Source organism: Rhipicephalus microplus, chromosome X (genome assembly GCF_043290135.1).
Source record: "Rhipicephalus microplus isolate Deutch F79 chromosome X, USDA_Rmic, whole genome shotgun sequence".
NCBI classification, from domain to species: Eukaryota; Metazoa; Arthropoda; class Arachnida; order Ixodida; family Ixodidae; genus Rhipicephalus; species Rhipicephalus microplus.
Genome location: NC_134710.1, coordinates 357,535,022 through 357,561,540, shown reverse-complemented (window position 1 = coordinate 357,561,540; position 26,519 = coordinate 357,535,022). Strand labels below are relative to the sequence as shown.

General features: G+C 41.2%; 1 protein-coding gene and 1 pseudogene across 2 annotated transcripts in view; one reads left to right on the top strand and one right to left on the bottom strand.

Annotated features, from left to right (window-relative positions):
* Sardh (Sarcosine dehydrogenase) overlaps positions 1–25,619 on the bottom strand; it is a 168,515-nt gene extending 142,896 nt beyond the window's left edge. Inside the window, exons 1-8 of one of the 2 annotated variants that reach the window (XM_037413481.2) lie at positions 25,516–25,619; positions 24,635–24,836; positions 21,570–21,683; positions 15,746–15,924; positions 13,284–13,463; positions 13,084–13,207; positions 8,975–9,180; positions 1,569–1,698 (exon numbers count right to left, since the gene is read on the bottom strand). In XM_037413481.2, the coding sequence (XP_037269378.2) occupies positions 1,569–1,698; positions 8,975–9,180; positions 13,084–13,207; positions 13,284–13,463; positions 15,746–15,924; positions 21,570–21,683; positions 24,635–24,812 (1,111 nt within the window). In that variant the 5' untranslated portion in view covers positions 24,813–24,836; positions 25,516–25,619. Of the gene's footprint in view, positions 1–1,568; positions 1,699–8,974; positions 9,181–13,083; positions 13,208–13,283; positions 13,464–15,745; positions 15,925–21,569; positions 21,684–24,634; positions 24,837–25,407 lie in introns of both variants that reach the window. The other variant, XM_037413480.2, reaches the window with a different exon arrangement.
* Positions 14,217–15,204, top strand: LOC142777019 (uncharacterized; annotated as a pseudogene).
* Positions 25,620–26,519: the final 900 nt, after the last annotated feature.

Here is a 26,519-nt window from a genome sequence, read left to right as displayed (position 1 = left end):
ATTGCACTAATGGCTTCGTTTATTGCTGTGTTTCGGTTTTGTTTTGAAAAAAATAACGAACCCTTTTGAACTTCATAACCTGATTTGAAAAGGTAAGTCTAAAGGAAAGCATTGAAGCGTAATTGTTGAACATTTCCTGATTTTTGATTCGTGAGAAAAAAGATCCAAGCCACACGAACACGAACAAAGCCAGAAGTACGAAGATTAGACGAATCCGTGTAGTACCAATCATTCCCATGCTCGCTGAAGCGCCATGCGTTGCAGCTCCCATAGACACTAGCGCCAGAGTTCTCTCTAGTGTATATTTAGGAAACTCTATGATTGCAAACCACAAACTTGAGCGGCTTGCAGCACAGAAAGCACCATGCCACGGGGGACGTGGACAATTGAGCGTCGCTTTTAGAAGGAGAGATAGAAGTGTTGTTGAAGGGGGAAAAGAAAGCCCCCGCTGTATGCCTCAATTCTCTGAAATGTGACATCCCGCCTCCCTCCTCCAAATCCAGTATCGCATGCCAGCGCAAGTTCGGGAGGTTGACCTCCGAATTGTTGTCCTATTCTTCACTTAGTGGTGGCGCGTGGGGTTGTTTTCAGAACTAGCGACAAGATGGCGACAGTGGAACCACCACCTTAAAAAAATAATGCAAGATTTCTGCAACAGATTATCAATTCATGGCCAGAGACAAACTTGTATCATAACTGTACAGCACAATGTATGAATCACTAACAATTTCAGCGATATCATTTACATATGCCTTGTCTATGCCAAATTAAGTTCCTGTGTGTTATACCTGCATAATCCTTGCCTATAAACTTATGGCTACACTCATGCTTTCATCTGTATCATGTACTTTTGAATATGATGACAGTGTTTGATTGATAGGAGCAAGACCAGTTGAAACAGCTTATGAAACATTTGGAGTTTTCACTGATACTTTCAGTTAAACACATTGTGGTAGCACTCAGTTCTTCTCAACTGCTTAGCATTTTCCTTGTCTCCTTTCCACTTATTTTAACCTACCATTTTCCCTCCATTCACTACAAATACCAATTATTCTAGCTCCAAGGATAAATTGGTTGTTCTGTTTGAATTAACGCTACATGAAAAGACTTCCATAACTACGACTGCCATGAGCAAACAGGTAAGGCATCAGCTGGCAGTGTGCAAGTTTTTTTAAAAACAATGTGCAGGAACGTTTCTTGAAATATCATTTGTACAGCCCCATTTCTTGAATTAAACCATTACAAAGTGCTCATTCAAGTGAAAGAAAGCAAAGTTTGAGGAAAGTTTTAAATCCACGCAAATTGAATTTTTAAAATTTCAACTTCTTACCACATCAGTCTGTCCTGCAACAGCAGATAAAGAGAACTCTTTATATTACATATATGTCACAAGGTAAATAAAAAAGTCAAGAAATAAATCGAGGGACAGCCCAAAGTTGTATACCACTTGCATTTTCTTTCTTGTATTTTTAGTTTCCTAGTGCTATTTCTTGCTCCTTTAGTGTGAGTACTCAGAAAATAAATCTACAGAACAACTTTCTGAACATCTAAAATCAAACATGCCTTACCAGGTCCACAAACCGTCGATTTGATGCCTGTCTGCTCCAACACTGGGACCCTGTGTATGCCACTTTCTATGTGTGTCCCAAATACGTCCCAGTCAAGGTCAAAGAGTCCGAAAGCAAAGTCTTGAGGCAACTGTAAAGTAAATGAGAAACCCAAAAACACGGTGAAATACACACACAAATGCAAAACAGCCACACATATAAAACATCTTGAAAACAATCTACAAGACTTTATGCAAGATGTTTCGGCTTAAGCCAAGCCGTGGAGAATCAAAGCATGCATTACGAAAATGCAACCTACGTAGCATCATTTGCCATCCTGTTGATAACAAGAGTACTCTTATTATGAGCTTAGATAAATAGTTAAAAACTAAATAACCAACAGGAAAAGTAATCCTCGAAGAATTGAGAAACATCTAAATAATTTCTTTCTGTGATGGCATTACAGCATATTTGAGAGCACTAATGTAGGTGCATGCAACTACATGGGATTGCTGAAAAGTTACTGGCATTGTCACCTTCCATTTATAAATGAAACATAAGTGCACAACCATATCAAGGCTTGATACCTTGTCAATAAATTTCACAGGTAGAAGACGTGTCTGATTTTCATAACTACCATAGTTTTATTTCAGATGAAACATGAGATGTCAGAGGCACAAGCAGATTTCTTGTCGGTGAAGTTACCGAGTGTCAAGCAGTTTTTTTTCTTTCAGGGAAAGTCTGTGAAGGACATTCACAGTGAAGTGTCAAAAGCTGAATATCTAGTTTCAATATGGGGCATTTTACCATTGAAGATGAAACCGACAGTGATCGTTCCACAGATCTGGTAACGTAACAAGCTACTACACTACCCACAAGCTGATTCTTGATGATAGGCTAAAATTCACCAGAAAAATGGCACAGGTGCAGGGCCATCTTTTTGGTGGTGCTTCTTGGCCAGGAGCATCATGCCCATATCCTACATATATTCACAAGCTCTCAGCAAAGTGAATGCTGAAATGTTTGAGCAGCGAGCATTTGCAAAAGTCCAAAGTTGTGCTGCCAAAATGAAGAACCTTTCCAATTGGTTCACCATTGCCCCTATTCACCTGACCTGGACCCTTCTGACACCATTCCGTTTCCTAAGTTGAAGATACAATTGAAGGATCGTCATTCTGACAACATCGTTTATGTCAAACATGCTGCTTAGAGCTGGTTTGAAGACCTATCGCAAGCTTGTTTTTTTAAATGTACAAGAAGAAAGGACACAAACATGTAAAAAGAGCATCAGTCTGAGAAGGGCCATTTGCGCTTTCGAACCTTTGACTACCTACTTTCTGTGTGAAGACAGAAACTTTTCAGTGCCAACTGGTATTCATGAGGCGCCTTTTCATTTCTCATGCACATTCTTTGTATCCCAGTAAAGTTAAAACCACAGAAGCAATCATCATAAAAAAAATTACAATATTTAATATTTGTCGATACCCTCTTATAACCTCCCCAGTGAAGACCTTGTATTAATACTTGAAAAGTTTGACAATTAATATCATGCTCTACTCAACTGCTCCAGATACTAACTTCGAGCAATATTAAGTCTGTTACATTATCACCAGAGGATTGCTTTTTAAAAGCTTGGTATGAGCTGGCTGAAATAAACTGCATGGCATCAACTTTGAAAAACTGGAGTTCTGAAAAAAAGAAAAGTTACCAGTAAGTCAGAACAGAAAGTTTTTGTACTTCAAAATTTGCTAGGGTACAAGAAAACACTTCAGGTCTGGTTCAGTTCCACAGCAAAAAAATATTCAGTTTATTGTGACTCATATTGACATAACATACTTGTAATGGTGGCAAAATCAGCAATTAATTTTGATGCAGACCAGACAATAATAAAAACACATTTAGGGACTACTTCAAATTGCACAAAAGAAATAAAGTAACATCATAAAGTCAGTGAACATGCAATAGAGAACAATATCATGACCTGTCCAGCAGACGGCTTTTGAAATGGCTGACTCAGTATAGTTACTACTAACAGTGCATCGCCGTCTTCTATGACAGCCAGTGTTGGCTGTGAAAATGTACAACTGTTATGTGAAGTAAGTGTGACAACGCCTCCGACTTCATTAGAGTGAGGCTTGACTATATGCTCATGCTGGCTGAATGACCGTACTGCACCTCTCATCATGGGCGTTGGCAGGGGGGTGCAAAAAGGGCATTAACTCCCCTCAAGCCACACCAGCGCTTATTAACCCCCCTCAAGCCACACCCCACTCCATAACACACCAGTTCTACCCTTACCACCAATGCCATGCAACCTGACTTTGCACCCCCCAGAGACAAAATCCTGCTGATGCCCATGCCTCTCATAGACACTAAAGCTAGCCCGGGTAAGCGTGTCTGAGTTTTTGAACTGAAGTTTTAAAATGAAGGAACTAAACCAGTTACAAGTCGGTGCCTCATTCGTCCTTCTTATTATCACCCTCGTCTAGGTAGTTTTGTTTAACTTATTTTGCCCTCAATCTCACATAGCTTTTCAGAGATGAGTGGTGTACACAAAATTGCTTTTTTTGTATAAGTTTTATTTCTTGCATAAAGTTGCACTTCTTGTATGTATACATATCAGTGTTCTTTGTGAATTATGTCTGAGGTATTGTATATTTTTGGTCTAACTGTATGAATATTTTGTATTGGACTTCCTGTTTTGTAGGTAAAATCAGTGCCCTTCCTGCAAGGACTGAATTGTGGTCTGCAGTATGTTATAAAGAAACAATAAAATAACATGAAAATAATAACAATTATAATACCTATGAAGATATGATGCTAGGCTAATACAAGTGAATGCCAATATAGGTATGATAAATACAAAACAAATTACACACACAGAAGCACACACACTTTACATGCATCATCAAGTAAGTACACTGAAACCTCACTACCGTATTTACTCGATTCTACCGTGCCCTCGATTGTAACGCGCACTCAGTTTTCACGACGAAAAAAAAAAAGTAAGACATCGATTGCAACACACACCCATTTTTCTTGTTGGCCCGCACGATCACACTACTTAGGAAAACGACTCCTTCCGGGAGCGTCTTCCGTTTAAACATGAGGTACGGGAGAAGCTTGTGCCTATCTGATGTGCAACGGGGCATTGCCGTCACTCTTGTTTTACCCTGGCCCGATGTCAGTATGCGAACTTGCTTCGCCCCTCCTTCTCGACGGTTGTGGCGCCAGGCATGTCGAAGTAAAGAGGCGTCTGATCAGCATTCCCGATTTGCACAAGCAGGTAGCTGTTGTTGTGTCGCAAGTTTAGGACGAACCTCTGAAAACTGTGAAGCTTTTCTTCGTACTCCTCCGGCAAGTTTTGGCCAATGCCCGTTCGCTTTCGGAGGGAAAAGCCTTTTCTTTGGCAAGGTTTTGTTTGGCATTGCATAAGTCAGTTGCCAGACATTGGGGTGGTTGTTGCCAGACTGCCACCAAATTTAGTGAATAAATTTGCCCCTGTAGTTGTGGCTTCTTCATGAGGGTTTGGTGTCGTCCGCGGTGCATTTTGCGAGTGCGTGAGCTACGTTGGCCGTTTTAGTTAACAAAATGAACGTAAGACGAGTGTTCCAGAACTCGGGGCGCGTTCTCTTGCTGCGTGCGCTGCTGTGCAATTAAGAGATTGTGTCTCAGAGTTAGGGAATCAACAACGCGTCGTCCGCCATGCATTTCGTGAGTGCGATGAACATTTTCGCGAGTGTGTGTGCGACGTAATTAACGTAATGAACCGCACGTTACAGAAGTCGGGGCCCTTTCTCTTGCTATGTGCACAGCTGTGCAATTAAGAGATAGCAGCTCAGTATTAGGGACGACGCCCCCCCCCCCCTTTCTTTTTTTTTTTTTCACAGCTGATCGTGTCGCGTCGACCACGTGCCACGACGGGGACGCTACAGTTCCCCTAGCTGTGTCAGCACAAGACATATCGTTCAGACTAGTGTAATGTGGCGAATAAACGTCCCAAGGCTGGCTAATTGGGGTATGTCGGGTATGCTACAGCTTATATACGCCTGGAAGGCTGCTTTATCGACACAGTTGGAGCGAATTAACGCGACTCGCGCGTACCTGTAAATAGGACTTCGCCGATCAGCCACCGTCGCTTGCAGGGCCCCACCCGCAATAAGCACAAACGACCAAAATTCCAAATACTGAATGCTTATGTGGGGTTCCAGCTAGGAGAAGCGTAGCGTCCCCGTCGTGACACGCGGTCGACGCGGCACGATCAGTTGTGAAAAAAAAGGGGGGGGGGGGGGACGTCGTCCTTAATACTGAGCCCCAATCTCTTAATTGCACAGCTGCGCACATAGCAAGAAAACGGGCCCCGACTTCTGTAACACGCGGTTCATTGCGTTAATTACGTCGCACACACTCTCGCAAAAAAGTTCATCACACTCGCGAAACGCCCGGCGGACGACGCGTCGTTGGTTCCCTAACTCGGAGACATGATCTCTTAATTGCACAGCAGCGCACACAGCAAGAGAATGCGCCCCAACATCTGTAAGGCGCGGTTCATTCCGTTAATTAAAACGGCCAGCATCGCTCATGCACTCGCAAAATGCACCGCAGACGACACTTAAACTCGCGCTAGGATGGCTAGAAGGGGGCCACCCTACTCACGCGAGGAAGCCACAACTACAGGGGCAAATTTCTCTACCAAATTTGGCAACAATCTGGCAACACTGACCCTCTCAGTCTGGCAACAATTTATGCAACGCCAAACAGAACCTTGCCCTTTCCTCTTCATGAAGTTAGTTAGCCAGCACCTGCTCGCTTTGAACTGGCTCCACGTTAGCCCTTTTTCTAAAGCTAACTGCATAGCCCGCACTTGGAGCAGTTCTGTCGTCACGGGCCGCTGTGCCGCTCGCTGCTCAAGCACATACTCGGCCAGCAGCTCTTCAAAGAAGCCTTTGCGTGAATCTTTGCTGTCGACAATATTCTGCTTTTGTTTCTGCCAGTCCCGCACGCACGTTTCGGGAACTCCGAACGACCGCGATGCGGCCTGATTTCCGTCTGTTTCGGCACACGCAATGACTTTTCTTTTAAAAGCGGCATTGTGGTGCACTCGTCGAGTTTTTGGAGTCGGCCCTTCCATGCCGCCGATGCTAATGAACTACAAGATGACGAACTCCTCAGCACACGTACGAAGTGCCACACATGGGAAACACATAGGCAGAAATGGCCGACGCGCCATGCCAAAGCACGTAGGGGGTGGCCATTTTGAAAATGCCGATGGTAATAGAATGACCGTATTCATTTTTTTTTCGCACTCGATTTTAACGCACATGCGATTTATGAACTCGCTTAACCGGAAAAAATGTGAGCGTTAGATTCGAGTAATTACGGTACATAACCAAGTCACACCTGCCACGAAAATACTTCGTTATATATCTGAAAATTCATTGTAGACATATATTTGTAGCACTGTCTCTATCACAAAGCTATTTTTCATTTACTCTGTAAACCAATAATTCGTTATGTCGAGGCTTTAGTGTAATTGTGTATGGTGGAACGGAGGAGAAAAATTCATAATTTGAAATGGAAACAATGTCAGGGGGAAGGTGGTTCCAATAATAATAATAAAAATACTACTACTACTACTACTACTACGACCACTAATAATAATAATAATAATAACAACAACAACAACAACAATAATAATAATAATAATAATAATAATATCTACAGTTTTACATCCCAAAACCATGATATGATTATGAGAGACACCGTGGTGGATGGCTCGAAAATTTCGACCATGTGGTGTTCGTTAATGTGCGCTGACATCACGCAGTACATGAGCCTGTGTACGAGCTTCTGAATTCCAGGCCCCGTGCTGCGCTGTAGCATTTGGCTCGTGAGTTCTTAGGAGCCTCTATTAACGATCGGCAGTGCTTTCTGCCCATGCTCAAAAAGTGTTGCAGGGCCCTTTAAGTACTGTTGAAAAGGGTCCCAAATAGAACATGTATATTCGAGTTTTGGATGTACTAGTGTTTTATAGTCCACGGCTCGAGGGGTGGGACTAAAGTTGTGTTATAGGTACTCTAGCATGCGACTGTTATAGTTAATAATGTGGTTAATGCAATGTTTCCAGCTCAAATCAGATGTTATGTGAATCCTCAAGTATTTGTACGTAATAACAGAATCTAGAGTAGCATTATTTAGGGTGTAATCAGCAGGAGGTCCGGTAGTACCTGAAATGTGTATAACTTTAAATTTGCTAGTGTTGAGGTCCATGTGCTAAGGTTTTCACCAGCCAGCAACATTAGTAAAGTCAGTTTGCAAGAAACTAGCATCGAAGTTACTTGAAATATCAAGATAAGCAATGCAGTCAACTGCGAAAAGATTAATAGAAGAGGTTACAACACTGGGTAAATCATTATTATAAACAATAAAAGCAAAGGGTCAAACACATAGTCCTGGGGCACATCAAAGTGACAGAGGAAGAAGGTAAGCTGTAATTATTGGCAATAACATATTGTGAGCAAATAGTTAAAAACAACTCAATCCAAATAGCAATACTGCCATCAGTCCTAAGGTTGTAGGGTAGTAGGTGGTGATTAACCTTGTCAAAAACCTTTGAAAAATCTAAAAAAAATGCAATCAACCCAGGAACCTTAATTCAGAATGGCATGTAAAGAATGGGTAAAACAGAGCAATGGCGTTTCACATGAGAGTTATTCTCTACATCCATGCTGCGACAAATAAAAGAATGAGTTTAATCGACGAAATCTGACTAAGTTAGACAATATTACGTGCTCCAAAAGTTCGCAAGGTTTACGAGTAAGTGAAATAAGTCTGTACTTAGTGACATATGTTTCTTTCCAACCTTACATAGTTGAACCACCTTCGCCTCTTAAACATGTGGCACCACACCTTCATTTGAAGACTGTTTAATTATTTCGCACGAGAAAAAAAGAGATTAGCTATGTTCAGTTTCTTTTTAAGAAATCTTGGATTTATATCATCAACACCATAAGCACAGAACACTCTAAGCGTGTCAATTAATTTTACACTGCCATGAGCTTCAGTCCCAATAGGAGACATTGATTGATAATTGCACGTGGTTCACCATGCTTCACCAATTTGCGCAAGTTTTCACAATACTAAACTGCGGGCACCTGAGACATCACTTGTTGGTTCACTGTTGATGTCCTTCATAAGAGTGCATAATGAGAGTAAATTTTACTGATAGTATATTAACACGTTAGAACCAACTACACCAATCAGAAGTATATATATTTTTTTTTAATGTACCCTCTCAGGGTGCACACGAAACGCACATCATGGCCAAAAGAAATAACTGTCGCTTGGCGATACCTCGAAAAGGCAGCTCTATGGATGAAACACGGACAGTTTTGAACTGTACCTACAACCACGAGAGAGCTGCTCACCTGATCGATAAAGATTGGGTTGGGCTCGTAGCCTCCAACTGAGAGGGCATCTCCCTGCAGGCGAAGGTAAAGAGAAAGGTCATGATCCCGAACATTTGGCATGTTCTGAATACCCTCAATACGGTTCGTGACCACGTAGGCATGCTTCATGGCAACCAGGGGTACTGGCACACCCACCATGGCACCAATCGCTGGCGCCCAGGCTCCTGCAGGGTAGCACACGGGAGTATCATTACGTCTGTCACTCTCGTAACAATTGGCGGTGTGCAATTAGTGAAATGTCTCCTTGAATAGAATTTGAATCAAATAGGGCCAAATAGCTGCCAAAAATATCGAATAGGGAATAGAAAAGATTTAGTGAAAAGTGGAAATAAAGAACGAAAAAAAAAGAATCTGCTCATGTCCTCGAGCGCATCACGCGGTGAGTGACTGTTACCGAAAGACTACAAATTGTCATGCGGAAACACAAGCTGTTCCAAACAAACTGGCATCAAGCTATCTCATTGTGATTTTACGGCGTTTCCTGAAGTTAAAACATGCGCTCATCAGACACTTCAGCAACATTCGTGGGACCGTATCACACAGCAATTTCGGTGATACCTAGATAAAGTGCAGCTTCGTGCTCTTTCTAGTATCTTAATAAGATCATCCTTTTTGGGGATCAGGGGCTCATTAACGTACAACTCATTGTTCAATGTACTTTTTATCCTTTTGTATATAAGGTCTGAGCTTAGTGCGCTGGATTTTTCTTTTTGTTTTTTTGATGCTAGCAGTTTCACAGTCTCTCAGAGTGTTTCCGGACCTTCTTTGCTGGAGCCATGACATGCGGAAATGCCACAATATCTTTTAAAATGAATGTATGCTTGATTTTGAACCAGGATATCGAGAAATTTGTAATCAAAGGCCTACTGCAACGATGTTAGCTTTAGTTTCAGCCAACCCACTTTAACCAAGTTGCATTATTGATTGCCCTTTGTCACATTTTAGATATTCGTCCTGTTGAATTATTGGAAACCTCAAGTCCTAGCTATTTGAAAAACGAATCAGATTATTCGGTTAGGTGTCATTCAATTTGAATTCAAAACTCGAACATTCGCACTCCCTTAGTACTAATTCATACATTCTGTAGCTGCAAACTCTACCACCAAGAGAGAGCTCTCTGTTTTTATGTATTCTGGAGCATTCGATAACCATTGAAAGAGTGACTGCTGCGATCACATGCTGGTAATACACATGACACAGGACATCTCTCACCACTGCTTCAAGGTTTTATGCTTCATGGTGCAATGAATGTCAAGTAATACAGTAAAGGCTCTTTAATTCGAACTTACAGTTTATTCGAACTGATGCCCTGGTCACGGCATGCACACCCCTATGTATGTCTATCAGGTACTACTCTTATTATTTCAAACACATTCATATGAACAACAGTTAATTCGAACTGGGAACACCTGGCTTTCGTCCCTCCTCGCACAAAGCGGCCCAGCATGATGACCCAAGTTACACAGTACTTTTGTCTGGGTAAAATAAGGGAAGAGATTGATTTACATGTTTACGTTGTGGTTTATAATGACGTGTGCCTGGTACTACTGCTCTATGGGTGGCTTGGCTCAGTAAGGCAATGTTTTCCTTTAGCCGTGCCACCTTGGGCAATTTCGATATTGTTCTAAAAGAACTAAGAAAGGCTTTAAATTTTTATTGCGTTAATTTTGCGATGTATATAGACGTGTTTTGCAGCACAAATAGTTTTGTATATTTTGGAATCAGGCTCGCTGTTCATGTGAATGCAAATCACTGCTTGTGTCTGGCGTATCGCTGACTGATGACTTAATTCTGTTCACTGGCAGAGCATGAACTTAATTTTTTATATTCTTTATTCAAAAGTTACCCGGCATCGCCCTTAGGCATTACAGCCGGGGGGGGTACAAGAGTGATACAAATAAGTCTTCATTTGCACAACATACTTGTTTTTCAGAAAGCTTATTCCATTCTCCAACACACTTCGACACAAATTATCAGCCGTGAACATGTAAAATCGACTAATTTGCAGGAAAGAGTCCTCTCTGGGTACTTTCCTCAAAGTGTGACACAATGCCTGTTAATTCTAGCACCTGCTCGCTAATTCGAAATCCACTTAATTGAAACAATTTTATAGTTTTTGTCGAGTTTGAATTAATGAGCTTTTACTGTACAAGTGTGATAGCCCTAATCGTTTTGCTGCTCCAACGTCTACAGCATCGGCAGTAGTGCTACAGATAAAATAACAGCACAGACTCGGTGGACTGTAAACGACGTTTCTCACACCAATATTTTGCAACTTGATATGCTCAAAATGTCCCTGCTCAAGGTGAACAGCCACCCTTCCTCTGCCAACAAAATCCATGCCAGTAACCAGCATGTAAAACAACACAGATTTCATGTGCTGGTGTCTCAGCAAATTACAAGACATTAGATCCCATGTACCTTGTTACACAGGATTCATGCTTAGAAAGAGCAGAGACCTTAATACACTGCCTAATTAAATGCTTCACCTACAAGTTCAATCTCTTATGTGCTCTCTGTTTGAACAGTACTATTTCTGAAAAAAAAAAAAAAGCTCCAGGTATACTAACAAGAAATTTCTGAAAGAGTTCCCAGAGCAACCAGATTGTTACAGGATATCATCTATAACATTCATAAATATGGTATGTATGGTACATTACATTAAAAACTCATCTACAAGACCTTTGACAATAACAAAATTTTGTTTTTGTTTTGCACCATCATTGTTGCATCAAAACAACAATTAAATGTGAAATAAAAGGAAATTGGCTTATTATAAGAAAACACAGGTTTTAGTGGTTCTTGAGCTAAAAAATCTAATTCACCCAAGTTCATTATAGGCTCTGCAGTTTGTACCCGTCTACAAGTTTCCCGTTCAAATTCCTTCACAGCAATGCCCAATGCAACCAGAAAACTACTAATGAAGCCATCCCAGATGTGAGGCACGTGAGCATCAACGATGTCCATGAACCACACAGTACAGGATGCAAATAAAAACTATCCGAAAATTCCAAAGCCCTTCTTCTGTCAGGGCAATTGGGGGCAAGCAAAGCTTGACATAGGCATACCTGACCTACTGTTTTTATTTTTTTTTATTTTGTTTCTTTTTTTTTTTTTTTTGCAGTGGGCAATGCTTCCTTCTAATAAAAATGTTCAATTTTATTAAAGGCAGCGACCGTCCCTAGAATGCTGTTTCTGGACTGAATCAGCGTGGCGTCTTTCATGTTTCTTCAAGTGTTTCTCAGCCTTTATAGAATAGCCCGACAAAAAGACCATCATGCAACCATAAAAATGTAGTAAGCAATTCAGTTTCCTCAAAGTTAAAGTTTTCCTGAATTGTGTGATTCCTTATATCAACCAAACACGTTGTCCAGCAGATTGCCTTCAGTCTTTCAACATGAAACATTTCAATAAAACAGCCAAAGCAAGTATACTGTTTCCCAATTGGTTTTCGCATCATCAGTGGAGCCTATTCGTATGCCTCAGTTCAGATCACATTGGGTAAGCATGAAAGCGTGGCCTAACGGTCAATGTACTTGCTTTCAGTCTGGGTGGACCTAGATACAAACCCCAGCCCTAAAAATAAAATTTATTTATTTATATTTATTATTTCTATGGTGCACGCCAGCTGTGGACCAGGAGGGTTTTTGGGTGAGTGTGTCACCTGGATTTCTCGAAACACCACCATCGCCAGCTTCAAAGCTCAGTCAATACAAGCATCGCTTGAAAGCTATGTGCACTTACAGTTTCATGACTAACAGTTGTGCTGGATGTGCCAAGTGCATAAACAAACATAAATTAAGTATAGTCCGTGTTAAATTATGTACCTCACCAAAAGAAGCTAGCCACACGTACTTAATGCAAGACATCATGGAACTCAAGGCTATCAACGGCTAATGACAGACAGCTGAAACAGAAAGATGAAAAAAAAGTGCTAAAAAAAAGGCAGCTAGAGGTGACCAACTGCCGTACTCTGAATTTACTGTTTGTTGGATTGTCCAGGCCTCCAAGGCAGTTCTTATAGGAACAAATCCTAAATTTATTTATCAACCTCTGAAACTTCACACCTGTGCAGTTGACGAGGGCTTTGGTTTTGATTGTTCCAGCCACAGTCTGGACACCAGACACACGCCTTGTTCCAAAGTCATCCTCGCTCGTTTCCACTCCTACCAAAGGGCACTTCTCAATCACCTGTGGTAAGAAACCACAAGCATGGTGAAGACTCAGTCTTAAATAATCTTCAACCAAGTTGAGCACAATTACTGACCTTTGCTCCGGTAGCAGTGGCTGCCCTTGTAAGAGCTGTGCAGAACCCAGCAGGGTCCACAGTACCATCACCAGGGCTATACAACGTTCCATACAGGTCATCGACATTCATAAGTGGGTACAGCTTCTTAGTGTCTTTAGGACTCAGGACATAAGATTCAATACCAAAAGCTTTGCCTATCTGTCAAAATAAAGAATGGGAAATAAAATAAGTCCATTCCTTATAGTAGTTTATGATGCCAGGTAACCACTACCATCAGTTCATTAGGTATGAAAAAGTCTTGTACAAAGTCAGTAGTGATCCAAATGAAAAAAAAAGGGGGGGGGGGGGGCAGAAACATGTTTTGTAATATCAGTACTTCTTACAGGCCACATTTGCACTATATAGTTCTGGTGGTTGAACTGACGTTCTTCCACATATACTGCGATGCCAAAGGCATTGTGATGGCCGATATTTGCAGAAATAGGTTATGCATAAGACCCCTAGCTTTCTGCGATTCCGTGAAAAATTGTAAAATCGACGTCTTCTCGCAGTAATGTGCAAAAAAAGGTACATTTCGTGAAAAATCCTAGATTTTCTTTCTTTTTAAATGTCAAAAGTCTAGGCTTGTGTGAATATTCGAGTACTTTGACTAATTGGATGAATATTAAAGTATTTGCATTTGTTTCCATTCAAAATTAAATTATCAAAAATTTCAACGTAGTCAAAAATAACGAAAAGATGCATATTAATCTGTATGTAACCCCCTGTAAAGGTGGTTTACCATGAAAACACTTTACCAAAAAAAAAAAAAGAATGCCACACTGTTGCGAAGCCTCACTTAAAGATTAAATGAACATATTACCCTCACATCTATATTTTTTTTTAAGTTTAAAAGCTTGTTGTACCGGCTTATGTGCTTTGAGTATAATAAATTTTATAACTTAACATATATATTCTACAAATTATCACTTGCATTCTACAGGAAGTCAAATCCTGCTACTATTCAAGTTTGTCTCCACTTCCTTTGAACCGAAAAGAACGGCATTTGCACATGTGCTTAGGCAAGTCTACAAGAAGTATGAAGAAGCAGAACGTGTTGATTCTCTTCTGAAACTGCTTAGTGAAGACTCAACTGAGCTTAAATGCATAGCAGTATTTGGGAAAGAAAAAAGTCTCAAGCTTGCTGAAAGCAGCAGAGGGCCAGCGCGTAGCCTGTCACAAAGTCTACAATGCTTTGTTTACACTTTGGGAATACCTCGAAGCAGCTGCAAAAGAGGACTTAGCAACATAAATGAAGATAGAAGATGTTGCACAAAACGAGGACCACGTCAGATTGTAAGTAAAATGAAGGCTGCAACAATTAAAGCCACTCACAAAGTAATAGTATACTCTACGAAGTCTAATACCTGGCAATTCTCACAGGACGTTAGGTGCTCGGATCCTCTGCAAGTCTGGTGCCTTTCAAAGAAGAGGACGGAGCTGGCAGGCGTACCTCGACTTGAAGACAAATTGCTACTTCTCACTGATGAATGATAGATTTATCTGAAGACCGGCCAAGAACTAAAGACCTGTGACAGGGAGTTGGTTCCATTTGTTTCCGAAGCAACTAAATCCAGGAGCAAATTTTGATGTCCTGGCTTTCTGGGCAGGGATGTAACAACTTACTCCAAACCTTTAGTAATTTGCCCCAAGTACTAGGCAATAACAATCAGCTCTTTTGATGAAGAGAGGTCATTTAGTTGCAATAGTGACACTGTGTCCCACTAGCGTCACTCTCGAGGTGAAGATAGCACTAAGCATCATCTGATGGTACGCCTCGACAGCTTTCTCCAAATGTAATTATTGCAGGCATATTTCAAGCCTGAAAGTGTGATAAATAAATTGTTGCATATGTGTTCTATTCGTTAAATATTGCCACAAAATTTTGTGAAGTTTAGGCTTGCTATGAAATTTTGCAGGTTTTTCTAGCTGAAATTGCAGAATTCCAAATTTTCCACCACATAAAGTTAGAGGCCCTAGTAATGCGTAACGGTACATAAATACCCAATAAACAAGAGGACAGCAGTTGCCATGGCTCGAGTGGTAGAGCCCTGCATATGCCACATGGAGGTGGAGAATCTGCTTTCCTGTGCTAACAAAACAATCTTTCCTACAGCTTCCATTTTTCTGTAATGATAATGTTATTGTCACTGCTTCAACAATGATAGTTATTAAGTTCAGCACATTGTTTGACTGATAGCCGATTTTCACCAATTCAATTTACTTGTCTCAAGTAAATTTAATTATTGGCTCCACGTCTGTTGGCTTCACGAGCATTACTGCACTAAAATATCAAGTTCCCTGGTTTTTGTTTTTTCTTTGTTCTAAGTAGTTGTACTCCCCAGGTCATTTAAATGCAACAGTATACACCCTTCAGCTCATTTTCAACCCTGAAAAACAACAATGAGCTACTTGCAACTTAACAGACTAAAGTCACCCACCGTCATTAGACGCTTGTACTCATCAAGGCGCTCCTTTGAATTAGCTATAAAAAGGCCACCATTATTGATAAATCCAGGATGAACACCAGTCTCTGCTTCTAGCACATTCATGAGAAGATGGCGAGTATGATTCAGAATCTGGATGTCTGTGTCATTTGGTCGCAGCCTCCATATGAGCCCTGACATGAGTAGAAAGCAGTCTTGTGACACAATACACTTTTAACCAATATGCCAACAAATTTTTCTTCACTTTGCTTACTTAAAAATAAGCCATTTTTAGCCCAAAAAAAGGCACCCAGTTTAATAGTACACACAGTCTAAATTTATACACAGTAGTTCTTTTTGCCATGTTTTTTACTCGCTGTAACTTCTCAAGTACAACAAAATATGCTGAAAACACAATAGGTGCCGCAGCTTTATGGGGTAAAAACATGCAGGGGTGCATTGCCACTTTCTGAAGTGCAGTTTGCAATAAGCCAGCACCTTCTCTATGCACACAAGGCTGTCAAAACACATTAGTGCAGCCTAGCACAAATGTGGAAAAAAATGCCTTGGCATGCTTTAGCCACTTGCTTTAATAACTGCGCTAAATGTTTCGCAAAATACTTGCTGTGGAAAGTGTCGAGTGATACTTACAGAACATGGAAAAGAAACTAACACAGTGGATGACATGTGCAAGAACAGTGTATTAAATCTTAAAAGAACAATTAAAAATGAAAAAAATTTGCAGAAAAGGTAGATTTTGTCGTGTGAAGAAGAGAGTCTGACAGCTATATGCAGAAAGCATATGGGAAAATAAATTCCATCTGAAAAGTGAATTTCTGCTACACAGAGCTTTAGTATGAATTATTTTAAATGCATATTCATTGGCACTGTTTTATTAATGACAATTATGAACTTATTAGTGATGACACTACTTTATTCATATGCATAAGAATGCAACATACATTTTATTGTATGTTTCGAGTCTAGATTATGCCAAAGTTTCTAGATACTGTCAGTTGGGTAAGCGCACGCGGTTACAGCGGCAAGGAGCAGCCCCCTTCCGTATTCCGCGCAGCGGCGACGCTGCTGACGCTTTGGGATTAGCGAAGAAGCGTCGTCTGCTACCTCTGGATGCGAAACAGCGAGAAATTCGTTTCCAAATACGCGGATTTTAGCTAAAGCACCTAAATGAGGGACGAATGAATACTACTTAGTGACAGATAAGGGCCGCGCCTGTACCTAATGATTGCATGATTGATTCTGTGCCTGCAAGGAATCAGTGGGGTGGGCAGGGGATGGCACACCGAGCCTGTGCCGTTCTTCCCCCCCCCCCCCCCCCAAATCTTTCCGCTATTATTTACAAAGCAAAAAGTGACACTCGACCACACTTGCCTGTCCAGCAACCTCTTAAGACCAAAATGGTGCCTTTACCCCCTGAAAAAAAATTCTACCTGCACCTCTGCAATAAATAGGGTTTATCTGCGCCTTCAGGTTGAGGACAATTCCAAATGAACGAGCCTGTTGTAATTACACATCGTATAAATTTCGTGTAAGAATATATTTAGAAATGATTATGATTCTTTTTGAACAGCTAAGGAAAAATATACAGGCCACATGGGCAGTCTTGCGCGAATGAGCACCTCAATCCTGCTGTGCTTTATATCGGTGAGTTTGCAAGCCTCAGAGGTGACCCAGCTGACATAAATGGTATGATCTTTATGTGAAGATGCATTTCATACACAAATATTCCTTGGATTGTAGCTGAAATTATACGAGGAGTTAGGAGAAGGGCTTCCAAACTGATGGAAGAGTAAATTAAGAAAAAATAGAATGCACTACAGTAAATGACATATAGCCACTATTTAAATACCTTTTATTTGAAAAAACTCTTTCGCAATTCGTATTTCACACGTGATATGACGATCAAGCATGCTTGAGTGAATTAGCAGTAGAATAGTAAAGATGCCGACCTGTAGCGTGCAGGGCTGTCAAGTTGCCATGCCTCCGAGGCAAACACTTGCGATCAGCGGCACTTCTTCAAACTCCAAATAACCATACAGTTCTCAAGGCCTGGACAGCTGCTTTTCCACAAGGAGCCTTCCAGGTGATAGTCAAGACCTACATTTTGAATCCGAGGACCTAATCCCTTGCTGTGAGCACATAGTAGGCGGAAACGCTGTCAAAATTCCACATGGAAGGTTGGCACTTGAGCCCGATGCTGTTTCTCAAACTTTTCCGAATATTTCTGCACACCTGCCTAAATCAGTGGCAGTAAAGCGCAAAAGGGAACCCTCGAAACTAGAAGAAACAGTGAATTTCCAGGGCCGTGTGTCGGCAATTGGAGGCGATATGCCTGACGTTAGTTACCATGGAGTACAGCGATGTTGACGAACCTACTAGCGTCCCCTCCGATCCAGAGTTACGACCAGAAGTAGCAACTTGGTTGCCTGCAGTACAAGACCAAAGGAAGTTCCATTGCAGGAATGTCGAGCTTATCAAGGAAGGAGTTCTTTATTTTTTTCAAAGTTGTTTAAAACAGAGGCATTGTTGAAATCGACCAGGCAGGAGTGGTAACAAAAGAATTCACCTTTGTCCTCAATTATAGAGGGAAGCTTTTTTCCTCGTGCGCATATAGCAAACATGGTTTGGGAAGCCAGCTGAAACTCACGAGCTTGCAGATGCTATCAACCTTTCTCAGTTATGTTGATCACCTGAAGATATGCACAGGCTGTCACAGAAACTTATTCCCTTCGATTTCGACCGCAACATCAGCCTTGAAGATCCGGCATGTGTGGAGGAGCCCTTTCGGGCTGTCCCGGAAAGACTTATGCCCACCGTGCAAGAGCACAAGGAAGAATCAGTGAGCTCGGTAGAAGAAAAAAAAAGAAGAAATCTACAAAACCAACAAAATTTCACCAGAAACTACGCTCAACTACTAAACAACTAAGAAAGACGGTTATTAGGGCAACAGTTTTTCGAGAAAAAGTTAAAAGGACATTTGGAAAATCAAAAAACACAGCTTTCAAAAGGTTCTACCAGTCAAGTGGAATATCTGATGACCGGTCTTCCTCCAGCACAAAAACCAAGGCTGCTGAGTGAAACCTTTTTGAACACCAATTCGCAAGGCATTCCCTTGATAATTTATTTCCTTAAGGCATGATGATTTCGGCCGAGGCAGTATGTTAACCTTTGACATCAACCTATAAGCAGCAGCAGGGCTCAATATTTTAAGAAACAGGCAAGTAATCAGCCACTCAGTTTCATAGTGCTACCCTCTGTCTGACTTCGCTTTGAAGCTTCCAGCGTAGCACAAAGAGCGAAATAAAAAAAAATAACTTCCTAGAGAAGCTACGCATTCCAGGATTGGAACATTATTTGGTCTTCTAATGCAGAGAACCAAGTTGCTACCTCTGGACACAACTCAAGTTCGGAGGGGACGCCAGTAGCTTTGTCAACATCGCTGTTATTCATGTTAATGCCCGACACAACGCCACCACTTGCCGACACACGGCCCTCGAACTTCGCGGGTTCTCTAAGTTTCGGTGGTTTCCTTTTGCACTTTGATGCTGCTGGTTTAGATAAGTATGCAGGAATATTCAGGAAAATTCGAGGAACAACACCGGGCTTAAGTGTCCACCTACCACATGGAAATTTTAGGTTTCCCCTTACAATGTGCTAGTAGCAAGTGATTAGGTCCTCGGATTCGAAACGCAAGTCAGAAATGTATGTCTTGACTGCCACCTGAAAGGCTTTTCGTGGAATAGCAGCTGTTCAGGCCTTGAGAACTGCAGGGTAATTTGTGTATTTGAAGAAGTGCCGCCGATCGCAAGTGTTCTCTTCAGAGACATAGCCACTTCGACAACCCGGCCCGCCGCAGGTCGGCATGTTTACTATGTTAAACTGCTAATTCACTCAAGCATACTTCATTGTCGTGTAACATGTTAAATACTATTTGCGATGACCGAAATCTAACGTTCAAGCTCGCGCTACTGCGTCTGAGCAAGCGACCTCAAAAAAAAAAAACATTCAACGTTGCCGCGGGAAGTCGGTGGTGGCTCAATCTCAACGCTACGCCGGCGCCGCCCCTCGGAGCGGATACGAGTTGGTGCCACCTCCGGAGCGGACTTTTTCAACTGACAGTATCTAAAAACGTTGGATTATGCTCATGCTACTATTGTGCTGGTGCACTGTGTGCACATTTAATTACTTTACTTTGTGCTCCTAATGTTCACATGACTTAGAGCTTCTGAATCATATTTCTACATTCATTCATTCTCTTTATTTTCAAAATTAACGAAATATTAGACAGTCTGACTAAAAGCTGTATTCAAAGAGCTTGACTGGGGCCCAGGAGGCCAATTACGTGGCAATAAGTGACAGCTGAAAATATTTTCAACACATATAAGTAAGCCAAAAAAATCACATGAACAAAATATATGAAAATTGCCATACAACAGAGCATAATGCCCTGTTGCTCACTGTGTGGCTGTGAACTGCTTTTGTACACAGTGCTCAAAACTACGCATATGCATGCTTATGATACTGTACATACCTATACAGGTTCGGTGTATAAGGCTGACTGCTTTATAATTCTATAGACTGGTAAAGTCTATCTGTTTTATTAGTGCACATGGTCTATCTGGTTGAAGTCTAATAAACTAACATAGGCTGTCAGGTCTATCACATGATAGAATAGACCAATACAAGCTTTATTTGTGTAGCAGGTTCATCATTTGGTACTTCAATACAACGAAGGCAATAAAATATTTTTATCACAACTTTACCTACAGATATTCAGAAATTCCCACTAAGAGCAGGGTGTGCAAAAAAAAAGAATCACAAGAAATGCCCTGTGCCATTATAAAAGAAAAGATAGGTGAACCCAGGTGGGGCTTGAAATGAAAATGTCCCATCAGCCCTCATCTCAGACAAAATAATGAAAAGACAAAAAAAGAATGAGCTTAAAAACGCCGGTAGACAAAGTCTGCTTTGGGCAAAGTAGTCAAGCTCCTAACATGATAAACTTGAAAGATTTAAATTGGCTTCTGTCTCCCCTTCATGTAAATAAATTGAACTGGTATAGAGCATTACGAGAAAGAAAAATGGTCGAGCAGAGTGACACAAGAGGACAGAGCGCTCTGTCCTATTGTGTTGGTCTGCTCAGCAGTTTCTTTTTTCTTCTCGTAATTCATTATAACAGTTTAAGTACGACGGACCAAGTTGCCCAATTTTCAACACATGTACCTAAATCTGTTTTTTTAAATGTTTGTGGTAGGACCATCCCTGGAGGACAGCTCGCAACGAAAACATTCACTGTAGCTCAGCAAGGTGTCCTTTAACCCTTTCTTGCATGACTTATAAAGGACTGTCGGTAAATGCATCAAACTCACAGAACATAATTTCAAGGCGTTGTATATTGCAACAAAAATAATGTCATAAACACTTACTAGTGCGCTCTTCGGAAGTTAATCTTCATTGAATTGTACTTAAAGATGTATTTATCCTGATGTCATACATGTTCTAATTTTACTATAATCAAATGATATCTTAGTCTAGAAGTATAGTGCAACGTTGTTTTCAGTAATATTCATTTTGAGCAAACAATACACCTCTGCTTGTAGAAAGTGGCACGTCAAACAACTTTGAGCAAAGTGATCAATGCATCAATACACAGCAGAATGAAGTTAAATGAAGACACATATGTTAAGAAAGAGGTTCAATTCTTCCAAAGCTCAATGTACCTTGCTTTATCTAACAACAAGCAGAAACCAGATGTGTACACAAATGTGTACAAAGTGCCTTGAAGAGTTAACATTTCCAAAGGCAAAGACAAACGAACCTGCTGTGTGCCATGTTGTTCCTGCAGTCAAACGGTCCTTCTCTAGCAGTACAACATTACTGCAGCCCAGCTTGGTGAGGTGATAGAGTGTACTACAGCCAATGATGCCACCGCCTAAGCACGCACAAAAAGGAAGATACCATTTACATGTAAGTGAGCAGAACATTATCAGTGCACTTGAATGCCGAGTTTGTTACAGCCAGAATCTTAAATGGCTATGCAGTTATTTAGCTTGGTATGCACAAATTTGAAATAAATTAAATATTTGATAGTGGTGTTTCACGTGCCAAAATCATAACGGCAAATGCATATGCTGTTGCTGCTTTCAGAAGATATTTGCTAGGTGCACTTCACTCTGCCGTGCATTCTTAAAGAACCAATGTATGATGTCAAGCGACATTGTCAAGAAAACATGTTATCAAGAAAATGCATTTCTGAAGAGTACATAGTTTCAGTAATATTCATTTTGAGCAAACAATACACTTCTGGTATGGCTTGTGGAAAGTGGCACGTCAAACAACTTTAAGCAAAGTGATCAATGCATCAATACACAGCAGAATGAAGTTCAATGAAGACACATATATTAAGAAAGAGGTTCAATTCTTCACACAATCAGACCCTTTCGTTATGACACAGAAGGCTTTCCAACAACTCTCTAGCAGTTTATATCACGAAAAGTGTCCTTTTTCCTGTCCTTTTCTTGGAGTGTCAATAAATAGTTGGTAGTCGACACTTCACTTTTTCCTTTGTTCTTCCCTTTCTCACAAAATGTACTTTGCACCACAGTGAAGTGTACCTAAAAAACTTTGTCTGCTGTATGATAAACTTGCAACATTGTAATGTAAGCACCAATTAGTAATGTAAGATATAATAATATCAGCACCAATTTAATTAGTAATGTAAGATATAGTTATGTAAGAACTAATTTAAGATGGCAATATAAGAACCAATTTAACAAAAAAGTCCTTTTCAAAACTTAAGATATCCAAGATGGACATATATGAAGGGTTTTTCTTTCTAAGAGAGCCAACCTCAAAACCTCATATTGGGCTACATTTCACAGGCACATAAAGCTTTCATTTTAGAAACCTTCCTAATCAAAGTGGGTTCATTCCTGATTGCAATGTGGAGACACAAAAAAAAAAACAGTTTCGAACCCAAAATGAGCCGAACGCTACAACTGCTAGACTACAACTGAGCCAGATACATTGAAAGATTGCTGCATCAACACCTTGTGACCAGAACAACCAATATGATCGCATTTAATCTGCTTCATGTGTGACCTGATTGCTTTGCTGTTGTTTTCTCTCCCCAATAACTTTATCTTGGGTGAGCTGGTACTTACAGAAACGACTTGGCAGGAAGACTAGGAGACAATCTTTTCTGTTCCTGTTTGCCTTTTAGTCTTCCTCCTCAAGTTTCATGCTACGATAATGAGTCAGTATTTCGCTCCAAGACAGTATATTTGAAATGGAAGACAACAGCAACAAAGACATTGGGGACTAATCTTTTTCTCGAAGAAAAAGTGATTTTATATGACTCCGCATAAATTCAGCTACGAAGAAGCTCAGAAGAGCTGAAGCTACCTTTGAGAAGCTTTCAATAAATGGCAAGAACCAGAAAAGCCTTCAAACATTCAAGGCAGGTGTGCTTGTTGCCAGGAAGAACCGCATGCTCAACAAATCTAATCATCACGAATCTGCCCATGCAACAGAAAATGGTACTGATAAAAGCACATTGATGATGTTAACTTTGTCGCAAACAATTACGATATCGTTCAAGCACCACCATTTACACTTTTTGTTAATATCCAATTCACGCTGAAAAAAATTTTTCTAATCAAAATGGGACAGTTACTGAAAGAGTGCCAAATCAAAACTTTCCTCTTGAATACCGGCAATAGTGGGCTAGGCACATTTCAACTTCAACATAGGTTTGAGCTATTTTTGTGACATAACCACACTGACGAAAAATTGTTGCAGCAGTTTAGATCACACCAACAGTAACAAACGACTGCGTTTCCCTGAGTTGCACTTATTAAAAGAAAAAAAGCAAATGCCTCACATGTGCACCTGGTCTACGTGTGTGTTGCTAACTATCTTGACATAAACGCACTTAGCAAATTTTACGAAGAAACATTTACTAGAATTCATACAGGCAAACCTTGACATAACAAAACTGGTATAACAAATTGGTGGTCATAAAGTAAATGAAGAATGATTTTAATTGTCTTACACAATGTTACAAAGATATGTTTATATAAATTTTCAGATATAACTAATTTACTTTCATGGCAGATGCGACCTTCTTCCAATGAGGTTTGACAGTGTATCAAAGGAACTGTTATGTCAAGCAAAAATCTTGAACTCCTTGCCCTGTGCATACTGGTTGCATAATTTTTCTCGTATTAAAAGTTGCCAAACTACAATACAATTGGCATTTCTAGAATATTTCACTGATTTATGGAGGCTTCTGTAAATGACCAATGGCAGGGAATCACCTGTTTCTGGATTAAACTGTTTTGAATTCATGCCAGCTGAGGTCACTGGGCATGCACTACTCTTTGTAATGATTATCATAACGTTTTGCACATATATTCAATCACACATCCACCATAAAATTGGTAATCACATATGTAACTTCATCAAACACCTCCAAAAGATGGATGCGCTCTAAACGATACATTTATGCATGTATAGTTACAGGCATTTAGTGTCATGTGGAAAAGGCAAGAGCACCCGGCCTTTAATTTCATTTCAGACAGCCTGATTTAGGCAAACAAACCAGCTAAACCACGTTAAACTCCGTAACAGGCCGAACACCTTTGCTGGCTTTTCAAAGCGAAGTGGTCACATCATGGTCACATAAAAATAGATATATCTTTTAATCCACATCATTAAATACAAGTACCCTGACAATTATGCGGTGACACTGCAAGTCATTTCATTCATTTAAAAAGAAGCGACGGCGATTAAAGATAGTCCTTGAGCCCCGAATCCGCATATCTGAAACATTTGTGCGCCTTATTTGCACGAAACGTGTGAAAATGTGTGGTAACGCCTTACCAATAATGACGACGTCCGCTGAAGAAGGCAGTGCGGTAGGAGTCTCCACTTCCTTGTTTTCAAGAGTTTCGTAAGGCACAGCACTCGCTATGTTTGACGATCTGAATCTTGCCCCGAGTAACCGAGGGCCGCAATGCTTTAGCACAGTGGTAGCAGGTACTTTTCTCAAGTAGGTCATTTTGGCGCCGATAGTTCACAGCCACTGCATCACAAATGTTCAGCGCACAGCATATAAAGATCGGGCGCAAAACTATTGTAGAAGAAATGTAAATTCAATCGGTAGCCTGTGCAGGTAAAGTTGCTCAGCTGCTGGGGACGCTAGCTGTGACGTTTGCGCCTTCTCCGCAAAATCGGTCCGCATTACATATATCACATCGGCACGCTAACAGACATAGATCGCGCATAAGGATTGGCCGAGTCAACTCCACCAGATTATATAGCCGCCTAAGTAAGGAGACGTTTCACTTTGAAACTTCCATTTGTGAAAACTGGCGAAAACCATCAAAACAAACTGAACTCGCCGCGCAAAGGGCAAAGGAGCACGGGAAAAAAGATTCAATGTTGTCAACATACTGAGGGCAAAAGCAACGTTGGGGCAAAACCATACAAGTTACCTGCGCACATAGTTACTTAGTGGAGTGAAAGGTGCTGGACCGAATGTTGCCGAGCGGCATTTCATAGCCATTGAACATTAAGTGCAAGCTGCGCTTCACCCAAAGAGCCCGGAATACTATCAAGTGTGTAATCCAGGTATGAAATATACGCATGTTTACCTGCGAAGCGTGCTTCTTCCAAGGTTAGCCAATTTAGGTAGTGCGAACACTCAAGGGCAAGGCAATATTTATACCCAGATACCGCAAACTCAGCTATTCTATGCTCACTCAGTGTCTGACGCCGAAGATAAGTGTTCTCTTGGGAATATGCAACAGATCGCTCGAGCAGCTCGGCGCTTCGCAATATGGCGTATCACATGACGGAGAAGTAGTACAACTACTTCGGGACCTATCGCGCCGTCCCTCTCCGACCTCACGAACGCTGCAGAGGCTGGGGCGGGCGATAGGCTTGCGTGAACCGGTACACACTGCATACGAGCAGACCTCAAGAGATAAGAGTGTTGACTCGATACTGGCGGCCTCCAAAACGAGTGGTCTTCCACCGATCGGGGTGCTGCCCTCTCAACGCTTAAAAAAAAGCGCCATGCGCAACAGATGGCTATGTCCAAGTGAGTTCGCCACCAGCACAACAAACGCCTACGAGAAAGGGGGGACACAACACAGCGTAGACTACCATCCCAAATTTTAAATTAGCATGGAAGTCGACGCTGCGTCGTGCATCCCCTTCGTCCATTAACCGTGCTGTTAACATATATGAGAAATTACCGCGCAGCTTAAATTTAGCTGAACCACTTTAGAAAAATTCGATGCAAGAAAAACGAGGATTGTGTACAGACACCACTACCTCAAAACAGGGGTTGACATCGTGAAGCTATGGGCTAGTTGTTTCGCATTAGGAAGTGCGAACAGCGCGATTTCTCTACACTGGGACATAAAAGAGGAAACGGAGACAAGCGCCAAGCTGGTCTCCTCTTTTGTGTCCCCGTGTTAAATATCACGCTGTTCGTTTATTACACGACCGCCCTCGTGAATGGGACAGGCAATCGCTACCTGGTGCCCCTCTAGGGATGCAACTGAAGTACATTGTTCGTGCCCAAGTTCTTAGTATTGCTGGATGTGAAGATTAGTGTATCAGTACAATAACGAGACATGCAACCCACGCAGGAGCATGGACAAACAAGTGAACGAACCAGTTGTGCCTCAAGATGCAAAGACAGCAGTCACCGCATGTCCAACACGGAGGTTCAAAGACAAGAATAAACCACAATCTG